The sequence below is a fragment of the Phalacrocorax carbo genome, chromosome 19 (assembly GCF_963921805.1).
Source record: "Phalacrocorax carbo chromosome 19, bPhaCar2.1, whole genome shotgun sequence".
Lineage (NCBI taxonomy): Eukaryota > Metazoa > Chordata > Aves > Suliformes > Phalacrocoracidae > Phalacrocorax > Phalacrocorax carbo.
The window spans coordinates 7,885,161-7,902,016 of NC_087531.1; the positions used below are offsets into that span (position 1 = coordinate 7,885,161).

General features: G+C 45.0%; 1 protein-coding gene across 1 annotated transcript in view; it reads left to right on the forward strand.

Moving 5' to 3' along the window:
* Window positions 1–16,856, forward strand: part of LOC135316300 (microtubule-associated protein 1B-like) — a 61,790-nt gene that overhangs the window by 38,188 nt on the left and 6,746 nt on the right. Inside the window, exon 5 of the mRNA XM_064469352.1 lies at window positions 9,374–15,707. Within this exon, the coding sequence (XP_064325422.1) occupies window positions 9,374–15,707 (6,334 nt within the window). The remainder of the gene's footprint in view (window positions 1–9,373; window positions 15,708–16,856) is intronic.

A 16,856-nucleotide genomic window follows, 5' to 3' on the forward strand; every position in this document is an offset into this window, starting at 1 on the left:
TACCACAGAGGCTTTACCTGCTTCGCTTGCTTGATTGCAGCACATGTTTCACATTCGTGGATAACCTGTGCAATAACGTCCATGTTCAAGTCCACCCCTCGATCACGAGCCCACCTGTATGTTGCATCTCTCCCTTGATGGCCTGAGGTGTCATGGGCCCACCGAGCTAGAAATAGTTCACCCTTATGTTGCCAGTCCAGATCCACCTCAGCCACTTCAATCTTGGCAGCCTGATCTACCTGCTGGTTGTTTCGATGTTCTTCAGTGGCCCAACTCTTGGGGATGTGAGCATCCACATGCCGTACCTTTACAACCAGGTTCTCTACCCGGGCAGCAATATCTTGCCACAGTGCGGCAGCCCAGATGGGTTTGCCTCTGCGCTGCCAGTTGCTTTGCTTCCACTGCTGTAGCCAGCCCCACAGGGCATTTGCCACCATCCAGGAATCAGTATAGAGATAGAGCACTGGCCACTTTTCCCGTTCAGCGATGTCTAAGGCCAGCTGGATGGCCTTTACCTCTGCAAACTGGCTCGATTCACCTTCTCCTTCAGCAGTTTCTGCTACTTGTCGTGTAGGACTCCATACAGCAGCCTTCCATCTCCGGTGCTTTCCCACAAGGCGACAGGACCCATCAGTAAACAGGGCATATTGCTTCTCATCTTCTGGCAGTGTGTTATACAGTGGGGCTTCTTCAGCACGTGTCACCTCCTCCTCTGGTGATAATCCAAAATCTTTGCCTTCTGGCCAGTCCATAATCACTTCCAAGATTCCTGGGCGACTGGGGTTTCCTACTCGAGCCCGCTGAGTGATCACTGCAACCCATTTACTCCACGTAGCATCAGTTGCATGGTGTGTAGAGGGGACATTTCCTTTGAACATCCAGCCCAGCACTGGCAGTCGGGGTGCCAGGAGCAACTGTGCCTCAGTACCAACCACTTCTGAAGCAGCTCGGACCCCTTCATATGCTGCCAATATCTCTTCTTCAGTTGGAGTATAGCGGGCTTCGGACCCTCTGTATCCCCGACTCCAAAACCCTAGGGGTCGACCTCAGGTCTCCCCTGGTGCCTTCTGCCAGAGGCTCCAGGTAGGGCCATTCTCCCCAGCTGCGGTGTAGAGCACATTTTTAATATCTTGTCCTGCCCGGACTGGCCCAAGAGCTACTGCATGAACTATTTCCCGTTTAATCTGTTCAAAGGCTTGTTGTTGTTCAGGGCCCCATTTGAAATCATTCTTTTTCCGGGTCACTTGATGGAGGGGGCTTACGATCAGGCTGTAGTGTGGAATATGCATTCTCCAAAAACCCACAACGCCCAAGAAAGCTTGCGTTTCCTTTTTGCTGGTTGGTGGAGACATGGCTGTTATTTTGTTGATCACATCCATGGGGATCTGACGACGACCATCTTGCCATTTTATTCCCAAGAACTGGATTTCTCGTGCAGGTCCCTTAACTTTACTTTGTTTTATGGCGAAACCAGCTTTCAGGAGGATTTGAACTATTTCCTTCCCTTTCTCAAAAACTTCTTCTGCTGTATTGCCCCACACGATGATGTCATCAATGTATTGTAGGTGTTCGGGAGCTCCACCTTGTTCCAAAGCATTATGGATCAGTCCATGGCAAATGGTAGGGCTGTGTTTCCACCCCTGGGGCAGTCGATTCCAGGTGTACTGGACCCCCCTCCAAGTAAAAGCAAACTGTGGCCTGCACTCTGCTGCCAGAGGGATTGAGAAGAATGCATTAGCGATATCGATTGTGGCATACCACTTGGCTGCCTTGGACTCCAGTTCATATTGAAGTTCTAGCATGTCTGGCACAGCAGCACTCAACGGTGGAGTGACTTCATTCAGGCCACGATAGTCTACTGTGAGCCTCCACTCTCCATTAGACTTCCGGACTGGTCATATGGGACTGTTAAAGGGTGAGTGGGTTTTACTGATGACTCCTTGGCTCTCCAGTCGACGAATGAGCCCGTGGATAGGGATCAGAGAGTCTCTGTTGGTGCGATATTGCCGTCGGTGCACTGTTGTGGTGGCGATCGGCACCTGTTGTTCTTTGACCTTCAGCAACCCCACAACAGAAGGGTCCTTCGAGAGGCCAGGCAAAGTAGACAGCTGTTTAATTTCCGCCGTCTCCAAGGCGGCTACACCAAAAGCCCACTTGTAACCTTTTGGGTCCTTGAAATACCCTCTCCTGAGATAGTCTATGCCAAGGATGCACGGAGCCTCTGGGCCAGTCACAATGGGGTGCTTCTGCCACTCATTGCCAGTTAGGCTCACTTCGGCCTCCAATACAGTTAGCTCTTGGGATCCCCCTGTCACTCCAGCAATGCTAATGGGTTCTGCCCCTATATAGTTTGATGGCATTAAGGTGCACTGTGCACCGGTGTCCACTAAAGCTCTATATTCCTGTGGGTCAGATGTGCCAGGCCATCGGATCCACACAGTCCAGTAAACCCGGTTATCCCTTTCCTCCACCTGGCTGGAGGCAGGGCCCCCCTAGTCCTGATCATAGTATTCATCACTCACTTCCGGTAGATATGAATCACGGGTGCCTCTGTTAAGATCAGTCAGGCCATCAGCACTTCTGCTCCTCTGTCTAGAGAACTGCTTACGGGAAACTGGGGCAGCAGCTCTCCTGGAATAACTTCCCTGAGTAATTGTTCTCCCTTGCAGCTCACGTACCCGCGCCTCTAAGGCTGAGGTAGGTTTTCCATCCCACTTCTTCATGTCCTCTCTGTGATCACGCAGGTAAAACCATAGGGTGCCCCGTCGTGTGTATCCCTTCTCTTGAGCCAAGGGACGATTACTCCTAATGGCTGAGATACTGGTCCGTACTGGTGGGGAGTAGGACATATCTTCTTTGAGTTGCTGGAACTCTCGGGACAGTTTCTTAACAGCAGAGACGAGCGAGGAAGAGAGATTCGCTTCATATTCCCGGAGTCTATCAATCAACTCAGCCACCGTTGGTGTCTCGTCATCTTTCCAGGACATCACTGCCAATGAGTCTGCATACGAGGATGGTGCGCTCCGTACAAACTTCCGCCACATGGGTCGTGTGCACTCGGCTTCATCTGGATCTTTGGAGGACCGTTGATCGTCCAGGTCACCATAAACCACCTCAAGCACGGCTAATTCCCTTAGATGCTGAACGCCTTTCTCCATGGTCGTCCATTTTCCTAGGCGAAATACAATATCTTCTTTGAAGGGATACCTCTCTCTCACCGCGGCCAGGAGCCGCCTCCAGAGGCTGAGGGCTTGTGTTCCTTTTCCAATTGCTTTATCAATGCCCCCTTCCCTAGAGAGGGATCCCAGTTGTTTGGCTTCCTTCCCCTCTAATTCCAAACTACTGGCCCCATTATCCCAGCATCGGAGCAGCCAGGTGATAACGTGCTCACCTGAATGACGCCCGAAATCTTTCCGTATATCCCGCAACTCACTCAAGGATAGAGATTGGGTAGTTTCCGTTTCTTGTACACATGGTTGTTCCTCCTCCTCCTCTTCTCGTGATGGCCCTGGTTCATCGTAATCTCTTTCTAAACGAGTTGACTTTCTCTTCCATGATTTCTTCTTGCATATAGGGGCGACTGATACTGGCACAGGTTGGTCCTCTGGTTCAGCTGCAACGCTTGGCACTGGGGTTTGAGTAGCTGCAGTGCCTGTCGTGGGGGTTTGAGTGGCCGCCGTGCTCATCACCGGGGTTGGAGCAGCTGCAGTATCTGTCGCAACGGGTTGGGTGGCCGCAGTGCTTGTCACCGGGGTTGGAGTAGCTGCATTCTCTGTCGCGGCGGGTTGGGTGGCCGCCGTGCTCATCACCGGGGTTGGAGTAGCTGCAGTCTCTGTCGCGGCGGGTTGGGTGGCCGCAGTGTTTGTCACCGGGGTTGGAGTAACTGCAGTCTCTGTCACGGCGGTTTGGGTGGCCGCAGTGCTTGTCGCTGGGGTTGGAGTAGCTGCAGTGTCTGTCGTGAGGGTTTGGGTGGCCGCAGTACGTGTCACGGGGGTCGGAGTAGTTCCCTTCTCTTTCCCTTGGGGGTACTGAATAGTGTTAAATAGGGCTCGATAGGCATAAGCCAGACCCCAGCACATGGCAGTGATCTGTATGTCTCTGGAATTGCCAGGGTGACAACATATTTCCTCCAAATGTTCTACTAATTTTTCAGGATTCTGCACTTGTTCAGGGGTGAAGTCCCACACCACAGGGGGTGCCCACCGTCTTAGGCATTTGCCCATACTTTCCCACATACCCTGCCACGCATAGCTATCAAGCCTTGGGACAGATCTCTGGATTATATTCTTAACTTGCTTACTAACCTTAGACAGATCTGATACCACTTGCCAAAGCAATATCAACAGATGTATCTTAACTACACAAGGATGTTCAAGATACTGAAAAGTTGTTGTAATGAGGGAGGAGACATTACATAAGATATTAGCTACGGTGCCATTCTGTATTTCCTCCATAAAAAACTCCTCAGAGGAGGTGGTATAATTGCTAATTGCCTCCATGAGGTGGTAGCTGTAGTACAGTAACGGCTTCCATGCAAAACCTAAATAACTGATAACAGTCAAGGCCAGTGTTTTAATAACAAGTCTCCTAGGCAAAATATCTCTAATCACTGCAGAGCACAGCCAGCTGACAGAACCAACAGCAAGTTTTAACATGTACTTTACAATCAGCATGGTAAAGACTGGACAAACTAATACTGCGAGCAGATGAATCAATGCTGTGACCAGCAACTGTTATTATCTCAAACCCTTCTCGCCCCACGTTGGGCGCCAAAAATAGACTGTCGTGGTTCAGCCTCAGCTGGCAACTGAACACCACGCAGCCGCTCGCTCACCCCCCCCCACCCCTGTGGGATGGGGAAGAGAATCGGACGAGCAAAAGAACTTGTGGGTTGAGATAAGCACAGTTTAATAACTACAATAGAATGATGATGATAAATGATTATGATAATAATGACAGTAATGTTAATATAATAAAAGGGAAAAGGAAGGAAAAGGGAAAACAGGGAACAAAAACGCAGAAACACGAACGATACAACCGCTCACCACCCGCCGACCGACGCTGCCCGTCCCTGAGCCGCGATTGCTCCCTCCCTCCCCCGGCCAGCCCCTCCCAGGTAGCATACTGGGCATGACGTTACATGATATGGAATATCCCTTTGGTCAGTTTGAATCCACTCTCTTAGCTGTGCCCCCTCCCCTCCTGGCTTCTTGTGCACCCAGCAGAGCATGGGAGGCTAGACATGTCCTTGACTAGTATCAGCGCTGCCCAGCAACAGCCTAAACATCTGTGTGTTATCTCAACAGGTTTTTTTTCCATGCTAATTTCAAAGCACAGCACTATACCAGCTAGAGTGAAGAAAATTAACTCTATCCCAGCTGAAACCATGACACTATTCTATTCAGAAATGGCTAGAAAGAAGTGGTTAGTGGTTTCTTAACTAGTGATTAGAAGAAAGAATTCCCGTGGTGTCCTGACCCATAAGCATGTATGGTTTGATGAGTACTGTAGTAAAGTTGGTATTTCTGGTCTCTGTCCATTTTTATTTCACTGGACCAAAACTGAACTATGTCATGGGGTGTGCTTACAAATAAGTAAATACTCTTTGAGGTATAATCTTATGAAGTCCTATTCAGAAATCCATCTCTAGCTTGCAGAACTCCCAGCAGGCAATGTGTAAAAGTGTTGTTTTCAACTTCTTCCATGCCAGAAGATTGAAGATGTCCCATTCCACTGCCTCTGCAACAACAGCTAGCAGAGGAAGATCTTTCTTTTTTACCTTTGTGGTCCAGGGTATGAAACAATCTTGTATTTTCTCTGAGCACTCAACTTGTTGTTTGCCTTTGCCAGCTGTAACACCTTTAAAACTTGAGAATTCCTCAACAGATGTATCTCAGTGCTTGAAAAGATGATCAGGTTCACAGATATACTTCTTTGCTCCCAGAGTGACTTTGAATCCAGAGAAGAGAATGAGCAGTAGCAGTTACATCTCTGCGTTATCAAATACCATAAGCAATGGAATTGTCAATATCCTTTGTGTCACCATTTGAAATGCAAATCTATTAAAGCATTTTCTAGGGCATTCTTGAACTAGCTACTCCTAACAGATATGATCTACATCTGGAATAATTTTTCTCCAACATTTCATTGGCCCGTGCTACCAGTGGCCCAACACTGTCTGCATTATGTATGCCAACTTTCAGGAGCAAAGAAAGTAATAATTTAAAAGTATGAAACAGCAATCCAAATATGGTATAATATAAACTGGATAGGACTAACCCCAAACCTTGGCCCAGTATATTCATTAGCCCATGTCATGGTTTAACCCCAGCCAGCACTCCCCCCACAATGGGATGGGGGAGAGAATTGGAAGGGTAAAAGTGAGAAAACTCGTGGGTTGAGCTAAAGACAGTTTAATAGGGAAAGCAAAAGTCGCACGCACAAGCAAAGCAAAACAAGGAATTCATCCACTAATTCCCATTGGCAAGCAGGTGTTCAGACGCCTCCAGGAATGCAGGGCTCCATCACATGTAACAGTTACTTGGGAAGGCAAGCGCCATCACTCTAAATGTCCCCCCTTCCTTCTTCGCTCAGCTCTATATGCTAAGCATGATGTCATATGGTATGGAATATCCCTTTGGTCAGCTGAGGTCAGCTGTCCCACCTGTGTCCCCTCCCAGCTTCTTGTGCACCCCCAGCCTACTCACTGGTGGGGTGGTTTGAGAAGCAGAAAAGGCCTTGACTTCTGTGTAAGCACTGCTCAGCAATAATGAAAACATCTCTGTATTATTGTGCTGGTTTTGGCTTAGTTTTCATCATAGTAGCTAGTATGGGGCTATGTTTTTGATTTGTGCTGAAAACTGTGTTGATAGGAACTGATCTTTTACTACTTTTGTCTCTCCCTAATAATGTGTTTTCAACCCTGACCAGAGACACTGCATAAAGTAGTATGCTTGAGGTCCTAAATCTATTTCAGAGATGTGGTCTGTGCTGCCCCTCTTTTCTTATTTTTGTGGTAAGCAACAGGAATGGTTCTCCTATTTTCCTTATCTTTCATCCTTTTTTGCCTTTACTCCTGTTATTTTGTTTTGCTTTGTTTTCTTCTTTGCTCTTTTTCAGACACAGCTATGTCTGACATAGGGATGAGATTTATACTCCTATCGGATCATTTGAATACAAAGTAAGGCCAACAAAGATAGATAGAAAATATTTATTTTCTGCTTTATTTAGGTATTTGCTGGATTGTTTTTGTTTAGATAACAGCCACTGTATCTTTGTTGAGTTTTATTTTGGTAAATGCTGAAAATAAATTATGTAATACAAAGAAAGAAAATGAGACATACACACACAGAGGCCCACAGAGATTATGGCAGTCAAACATCATTAATTTTTTACATATCCATTTCTTCTGCTGATTCTGCTTGTGGTCCAAGACTTTCAAATTATTCAGCTGTAGCCTAATCTATATCATCTTTATGAAAACTGTTCCTATAGCTTGAACTAACAATTGAGGCTCTGCAAAGAAATTTGTGGTATTTTGCATGATACTGTGCGGGCATATTTTGCACTGACATTTTATGTCTGAATTACTTCTTTAAAGTTTACATAACTTTGTGGTCTCTCTGTTAATAGCAAATAGAACAGAAATGGGCTACATTTAACCTAATTTCCTGTAAAAAAAGTCAAATGAAAGTATCTGTGGAACTGGGAGAAGGTATAAAATATATCATACTTCTTCATGTTTGATGTGTACTAATCTGGAACCACCAGATATTGTTTTTTATTTCAGATTGGAACAGAACAATAGCTCTTCATACTATGGCATAGAACTTTTTGTTTTCTGTGCCTTTATTTCAGTATCTGGTTTTGGTACTAGCATGTTATCGAACACTGTCAAAATTAATGGAGTTATTCCAGATTTTCACTTTTGTGATCCATGAGTTTAAAATCAAAATAATGACAAGAGCATTTTTAACCTTAACACTTTTTTTCTGGCTCTTTCTTCAGCCCTGAGTTTATATTTTTATTTATAAAACTATATATAAAAACACATTGTAAATATATCATATATTGCATAATATGATATAATATGTATTTTTTATATGTTTGTCATGGTTTAACCCCAGCTGGCAACTAAGCACCACACAGCTGCTCGCTCATTTCCCCCACAGTGGGATGGGGAGAGAATTGGAAGGGCTCGTGGGTTGAGATAAAGAGCATTTAATAGGTAAAGCAAAAGCTGTGCACGGAAGCAAAGCAAAACAAGGAATTCATTCACTGCTTCCCATCGGCAGGCAGGTGTTCAGCCATCTCCAGGAAAGCAGGGCTCCATCAAGTGTAACGGTTACTTGGGAAGACAAACGCCATCACTCCGAATGTTCCCCCCTTCCTCCTTCTTCCCCCAGCTTTATATAATGATCATGATGTCATATGATATGGAATATCCCTTTGGTCAGTTTGGGTCAGCTGTCCTGGCTGTGTCCCCTCCCAGCTTCCTGTGCACCCAGCAGAGCATGGGAAGCTGAAAAAGTCCTTGACTAGTGTGAGCACTAATTAGCAACAACTAAAACATCTCCACATTATCACCACTGTTTTCGGCGTAAATCCAAAACATTGCTGCATACTAGCTACTGTGAAGAAAATGAACTATCCCAGTCGAAACCAGGACATGTATATAAATATATGTACCTCACAATCTCACAAATACAAAACGCAACTGTTTGGAATTTTGATGCGGTAAATAATTTCTTAGTGTTCTGGAAAACTATCCTGTAGTCAGTCATGCAAATCTGGGAGTCAGGAGCCAGCCTGCAGAAAGAACTGTAGTAATGATGGTGTCGTGGAATACATCCTGTGTGAGGAGGGGGTGGGGAAGGCAGCTGCCCCGGAAGGATGCTGGCCTCCTCTGGGCTGCAGCTATTCTCAGCCTGTTAAGAGGGTGTGCTGTTTCCTTTAGATATTTGGCTGGCTTTTCTGGATGGGCAGGGGTAGCAGGGAGACTCATGAGCCAATGGCCGAGATAGTGGCAAGTCTGGCAGCGTTAGCCTCATAGTCCTCATCCCCTCTAAATATAAAAGCTTGTACTTTCCTCCTATAAAGGGTGGAGGACAGAAGGAACCTTGGGGTACTTTCCTCCTTTGGTCAGTGAGGAAGGGACCTTTCCTCATAAGCTGCTCCGTTGTATTAAAAAAATACAGTAGTAAACTAATTGTGCTAACAGGTTCCTTTACCTTCTAGGATGGGTACTCAACAGTGCAGAAGCAAATTAAAAAGGTTTTATCTATCTGATCAGGGAATATTATGTTCTGACATTAATTGTAATTTAAAAATGAATTTACATGCATCTTCTTTCATTTTTGTTTTACAACCCTAGATTGGTGAATTATTGAGCACCACACACCCTGCCAACAAAGCCAGCTTAACTCTTTTCTGCCCTGAGGAAGGAGACTGGAAAAATTCCAACCTTGACAGACACAACCTTCAAGACTTTATTAACATTAAACTCAACTCAGCTTCCATGTTGCCCGAAATGGAAGGACTCTCTGAATTCACAGAGTATCTGTCAGAATCAGTAGAAGTGCCATCACCCTTTGACATTTTGGAACCTCCAACTTCAGGAGGCTTCTTGAAACTCTCCAAACCCTGCTGTTATATTTTCCCAGGTGGAAGAGGAGACTCTGCATTGTTTGCAGTGAATGGATTCAACATGCTTATCAATGGAGGATCTGAAAGAAAATCTTGCTTTTGGAAACTTATCCGTCACTTGGACAGGGTAGATTCCATTCTACTCACTCACATCGGAGATGATAACCTGCCAGGAATCAATAGCATGCTTCAGCGAAAGATAGCTGAATTAGAAGAGGAACAGTCCCAAGGGTCTACTACCAACAGCGACTGGATGAAAAATCTGATCTCACCTGATTTAGGAATTATATTCCTTAATGTACCTGAGAATCTGAAGAACCTGGATCCTAACTTCAGAATAAAAAGGAGTGTAGAAGAAGCTTGTTTTACTCTCCAGTGTTTACATAAATTGTCTATGAAACCAGAACCTCTTTTCAGAAATGTAGGAAATACCATTGACCCCATCATTTTATTTCAGAAAATGGGAGTTGGCAAACTTGAGATGTATGTACTTAATCCTATCAAAAATAGCAAAGAGACGCAATATTTTATGCAACAGTGGAGTGGTACTAGCAAAGATACAGCTGAATTCCTGCTACCAAATGGCCAAGAACTAGGCATTCCATTATCCTATTTTACGTCTGTCTCATCCCTGATTGTGTGGCATCCAGCTAATCCTGCAGAAAAAATAATCCGAGTTCTGTTTCCTGGAAACAGCACCCAATATAATATTCTAGAAGGACTAGAAAAGCTCAAACACTTAGACTTCCTTAAACAACCAATGGTTACACAGAAAGACCTAACTGGGAACATTGCTAGTCCAGCTGTGAAACAAGCAAAGTTGAAACAACGAACAGACAGCAAGGAGAGTCTGAAGCCTGCTGCAAAGACACCACCAAGCAAGCCTGTCAGAAAGGAATCTAAGGAAGAAACACCAGAGCCTGCAAAGCCTAGTCCAGCACCAGAAAAGCTTCAGAAATTGGAAAGCAAAGAAAAAGTTCCAGTTAAAAAAGAGAAATCAGCAAAAGTGGAGACCAAACCTATAGTGGCAGAAAAAGATGTAACAAGTAAAGAAGAGCAATTAGTAAAATCTGAAACTCCTGAAAAACAAGCTACAGATGTAAAACAAAAAGTGGCAAAGGATAAGCCAGTGAAAAAGGAAGCCAAAGCAAAACCTGAAGAAAAGAAAGAGGAAAAAGAAAAAACAAAGAAAGAGGTTTCTAAAAAAGAGGAGAAAACACCCATCAAAAAAGAGGAAAAACCCCAAAAAGAAGAGATCAAGCAAGAAGTTAAAAAAGAGGCGAAAAAGGAAGAGAAGAAGGAAACTAAGAAGGAAGTAAAGAAAGAAGCTCCACCAAAGGAAGCTAAAAAAGAAGGTAAAAAAGAAGAGAAGGAAATTAAGAAGGAAGAAAAAGAAGTGAAAAAGGACATCCAAAAGGTTCCTAAAGAAAAAAAGAAGACAGCTGCTCCTTCAACTGAAGTAAAAAAACTAGCAGCAAAGCCTAAACCACGAAAGAAGGAGGAACCTGCTAAAAAAGAAGCAGTAACTGCTGGAAAGCCAAAGGAAAAAGGAAAAATTAAGTCTGTGAAGAAGGAGATCAAGGTCAGTGGGCCGCAAGCTGCCCTTGCAGCAGCTGGAGCCGCCACCACAACTGTAGCAGCTGCAGAAATTACAGGTAGTGGAAAAGAACTTGAAGTGGAGAGATCCCTTATGTCTTCACCAGAGGATTTAACAAAAGACTTTGAGGAATTAAAAGCTGAAGAAGTAGAAACAATAAAAGAAACAAAACCTCAAGTTGCACTTATAGAGGATGAACTGAAACTCCCTGGCACAGAACAAAAAGAGGCCTTTGAAGTCCAAAAAAAAATATTAGATAATGAAGGACCTGCCGAGTCCTCTGATGAAGGCATAACTACCACAGAGGCTGAGGGTGAGTGTGAACAAACACCTGAAGAATTGAAGCCTGTGGAAAAGCATAGGGTTGATGACAATGAAAAGTTTGAAGATGAGGGATCTGGCTTGGAAGAATCATATGAAGCAGGACGTTATGAGGAAAAGGCAGAGACAGAAGAAGCTGAAGAACGAGGTGAAGATGAGGAAGAAAAGACACCACTGGACACCACAAAACCATATATGGAGGAAGCAAGAAAAATGGAAGAGAGTTCAGAAGAAATAATGGCTGAAGCAGATGCTAACATTAAAGCAAAAAAATATATTGAAATGGCAGATGATGAGGCATCAGATGAACGGGCTGAGGAAGACAGGGAAGAAGCAGTAGAAAAGGCAGAAACTGAAGAGACTGAAGAAGAGGAGGAAGACAAAGCAGAAGACATCGGAGATGAAGAGGAGACTGAAAAAATAGAAGCTGAAGAAGATGACGTGATGGCCGTGGTAGACAAAGCTGGAGAAACTGGTGAAGTTGAAGAGAAATATGGCCTACTCATAATTACACCAACAAAACGCTCAGAGCCTCAGTCTCCAGCAGTTGAACCAGCCTCTTCTATCCATGATGAAACATTACCTGGTGGTTCAGAAAGTGAAGCCGCTGTTTCTGATGAAGACAGAGAAGATCAACCTGAGGAATTCACTGCTACTTCAGGTTATACACAGTCTACCATTGAAATATCCAGTGAACCAACGCCAATGGATGAAATGTCTACACCCCGGGATGTCATGAGTGATGAAACTAACAATGAAGAAAGCGAGTCACCTTCTCAGGAGTATATGAACATTACCAAGTATGAGACATCACTGTATTCTCAAGAATTTGCTAGACCTAAACTTTCTCCACTTCTGGATGCTTTTAATGGATTATCAGAAGGATCCAAAACAGAAGCCACAGAAGGTAAAGACTATAATGCCTCAGCTTCTACCATCTCACCACCTTCTTCATTAGAGGAAGACAAATTCTGCAAATCTGCATTCCAAGATATATATTGGCAAAAAGGAAGTGAAATCCAAGGCACTGCCAAATTAGAAATCAAAGAACCCTATCCAGACGATGGTGGAAAACATAGTCCAGCCAGGAGTCCAGCTGAGAGTTTGTCCCCTCCATTACCTGTTGCCAAAACACCCCTGAATGAACGTAGTGTGAACTTTTCACTCACTCCCAATGAGATCAAGGTTGCGGCTGATCCTGTCCCCATTGCTACATTGCCTGATGTACATCAAGAAGTTGCCAAAGAGCACTGTGCAAGCCCTGAAGATAAAACATTAGAAGTAGCATCTCCCTCACAGTCTGCTGCTGGTAGTGCTGGCCACACACCTTATTATCAGTCTCCCACTGATGAAAAATCCAGTCAGCTTCCCTCTGAAACCAGTGAAAAGTCAACAGAAGCTCCTGTTAGCTTTGAACTCAGTGAAGTCAAAGATGAGTCTGCAAAACCCAGAATAAGCCCTATGGATGAGCCTGTACCAGATTCAGAATCTCCTATTGAAAAGGTTCTCTCACCTCTACGGAGTCCACCACTGATAGGTTCAGATACCACTTATGATACATTTTTGAGTGCTGATGTAAAGTCTCCCACCAGAGATTATGGAAGTCCTTCTGAGGGGAAACCTGAAAAAGAAAAATCACCTGTTCAGATGAGCCCAGCTTCTGAAGCCAGCTCTGTGGGCCTTTTCCAAGAAAAACAAGATGAAAAAAGCATGGAGTTTATGGTAATTAAGGAAGGCTTCAGCCTAGAAAGGAAAATGGAGGATACAGAACCCAGCAGCTCCCAGTCTTCACTGGTCTTGGATGAGCAGAAGTTAGCAGGTGATCTCTCACCTACTCAAATAGATATCGGTCAGTTTGTTTCCTTAAAAGAAGACACCAAAATGTCAATTTCTGAAGGCACTGTTTCTGACAAGTCTGCAACTCCAGTTGATGAGATTGTAGCAGAAGACACCTATTCCCATATAGAAGGAGTAGCTTCTGTCTCTACAGCATCTGTTGCTACTAGTTCATTTCCAGAACCAATTACTGATGATGTATCTCCTTCTTTGCATGCTGAGGTTGGATCCCCCCACTCTACTGAAGTTGATGATTCCCTTTCAGTGTCAGTTGTACAAACACCAACAACGTTTCAGGAAACAGACATGTCTCCATCTAAGGAAGAGTGTCCAAGGCCCATGTCAATTTCTCCACAAGATTTCTCACCTAAAACTGCAAAATCAAGAACCCCAGTGCATGATCACAGATCTCCTGAACAGTCAACTATGTCAGCAGAATTTGGTCAGGAGTCCCCTGAGCAGTCTTTAGCAATGGACTTTAGCAGGCAATCTCCAGACTATCCTACTGTAGGCACTAGTATACACCATATATCTGAAAATGGACCAACAGAAGTAGATTATAGCCATTCAGATATACAGGAGCCTAGTTTTGCACAGAAGGTTTCCCCTGTGGAGCAGTCATCTTACTCTCAGGAGAAGGATATTTCAGAAATTATTTCAGTTTCACAAATTGAAGCTTCATCCTCAACTTCATCAGCTCATACACCTTCCCAGTTAACTTCGCCACTGCCAGAAGAAACTTTTTCAGGTTCTGTTCCGCCCACAGATATGTCACTACATTCTTCTTTTACCTCAGAAAAGTTGCAGAGCCTAGGAGAAAAGCTGTCACCAAAGTCTGACCTATCTCCATTAACTCCAAGGGAATCTTCTCCTCTGTACTCTCCTAGTTTTCCAGATTCACCTCCTGCAATCACAGAAGTGGTGTCAGCTAGTCACACATCTTCGTTGTTGCTGCAAGTGTCCTCTGTCAAAGCATTTGGTTACCAGGAACCCCTAACAAAGCACAGTCCAGAACCTTTAATCAGACCAGAAAAAGATCCAGAGAAAAGCAGCAGGTCACCAGAACAACTTAGTTATTCTTACAAGGCCACAGAGAAAACTACTAGGTCACCAGAGGATAGTAACTACTCCTATGAGGCAGTTGCAAAATCTAGATCACCTCAGGCCACAGATTATTCCTGTGAGATAACAGGGAAAGCTACTAGGTCACCTGAGGCCACAGACTATTCTTATGAGATGACAGGGAAAACCACGAGGTCACCAGGAGTCACAGATTTTTATTCCTATGAGATAATTGGGAAAGCCACCAAACCACTTGATGTCGCAGATTATTCCTATGAGAGAATTGGGAAAGCTGCCAGATCACCTGATGCTATGGATTACTCCTATGAAACAACAGGGAAAGCCACCAGCTCACCTGAAGCCACAGATTACTCATTTGAGACAACTGGGAAAACTGCCAGGTCATCCAAAGCTACTAGCTATTCCTATGAAGCAAGTGCACATTTTGCTCCAGGAAAATCATTAGCAGAATCACGTCAAGATGTTGACTTATGCCTTGTGTCCTCCTGCGAATATAAACATCCTAAAACTGAACTTTCACCCTCATTTATCAACCCAAATCCCCTTGAGTGGTTTGCAAGTGAAGAACAGTCTCAAAGTCAAGAGAAGCGTTTAACTCAATCTGGGGGAGCCCAGCCACCTTCTGTGGGAAAGCAGCAAGGGTGGCAGCATGACGAAACCCCTCCCACATCTGTGAGCGAGTCTGCCCCATCTCAGACTGATTCAGATGTTCCCCCTGAGACTGAGGAATGCCCTTCCATCACTGCAGATGCTAACATTGACTCAGAAGATGAGTCAGAAACCATTCCAACGGACAAGACAATTGCATACAAACAAATTGACCCGCCACCTATCCCGATGCAGGATCACAGACCTTCCCCTAGGCACCCTGATGTCTCCATGGTTGATCCAGAGACTTTGCCCATCGATCAGACTTTAGGTAAACCTTTGAAGAAGGACCTCAAAGAAAAGGCAAAGACAAAAAAGCAGGGTGCTAAGACCAAGTCATCTTCTCCTGTTAAAAAAAGTGATGGCAAATCAAAGCAAGTGGCTTCACCAAAACCAGCTGTAAAAGAATCTTTAGACAAAATTTCCAGAACAGCTTCTCCAAAAAAAGAGTCTGTGGAGAAGGCAACCAAAAATATCTCTAATCCAGAAGTGAAGTCTCGAATGGAAGAGAAAGATAAGGACACCAAGAATGCAGCAAATACAACATCATCTAAGTCAGCAAAGACTGCAACCACAGGTAAAGACAGATAGGAGTTCCCTAATGTTAAGATTTTCTTAGTTGTTGCAGTAAAGTTAGGCTGCCTTTATATCACCTGAGAATGTGGTTTGTAGCAAACCCCCAAAGAAAGCCCATGTTTTAAATATAAATCTGGTGTGTTAAGACCACGTTTAAATGATTGAAATTCACTGAATTAACTTTTGCAATCTGAGAAATTTGATGTGTCAGTTTGTGGCAGTCAGCAACGAATGCAGCAGCAGCAGCAACAGTAAGTTCTGCAGCTGGGCGCTAGATTGGGGCAGACAAGGGGGTTCCCGGAGCTAGGGAAGCCTGAGAAAGAGCAGAGCAGTCCACCAGGTCCCGGAAGCTCTTGCAAGCAAGGCTGATGAGGCCTGGACATTGCCAGGAGCAACTGCAGGAGATTTAAACAGCCCCAGGGAGCACGAGTGACCAGGAGCACAGTGAAAAGGACGGGCAACCAGGGCGTGGCACATCAGCTGGGGCATGGTGCTGCAGTTTGTGCAGGCAGGGTGAGGAGGGAGGGTGCTGCATCCCGCTTGTAGGCCCACAGCCCAGGGAAGTTCTCTAGGTCTCTGCCAGGATGGTGGGCACTCACCTCAGACTTAAAACCAGTGTCCCCATAGCAAAAGCCCCAGAGATGTCTGATGCATCCACCCAGATGGGACTGGTAAGGAAGGAGGCTTCAGTACAGGCAGTAGGTTGCAACAAGTACCCCGACCCTTCTCCTAGTGTGAAGGTAAGTACCTGCACAAGGTGTGTACAGGTTGATGATCTGTTGTGCCAGGTGGCTGAGTTGCAGAAAACAGTTAGAAGGCTGCGTGGTATTAGTGGAGCTGAGGTGGAGATAGGTGGTTTCAGAACCACGTTCCTGTAGCGGACACCACTGAGAATGAGGCACCTTGGACCCTGGTGACCCACAAAAGAAGGGCTCTGCTTCAGCCCCCACCCTCCATCATCACTACCAACAACAGATATGAAGCTTTAGCAGCTGCAGACGCTGACGAGCAAGGGCTGCAAGGTGCATCTGTACCAGCAACACAGAACAGATACCGTAAAAAGAAGAGATGAATGCTCGTAGTGGGTGACTGTTAAAAGGCACTGAGGCACCCGTCTGCTGACCTGACAGGGAGTCACGAGAGGTTTGCT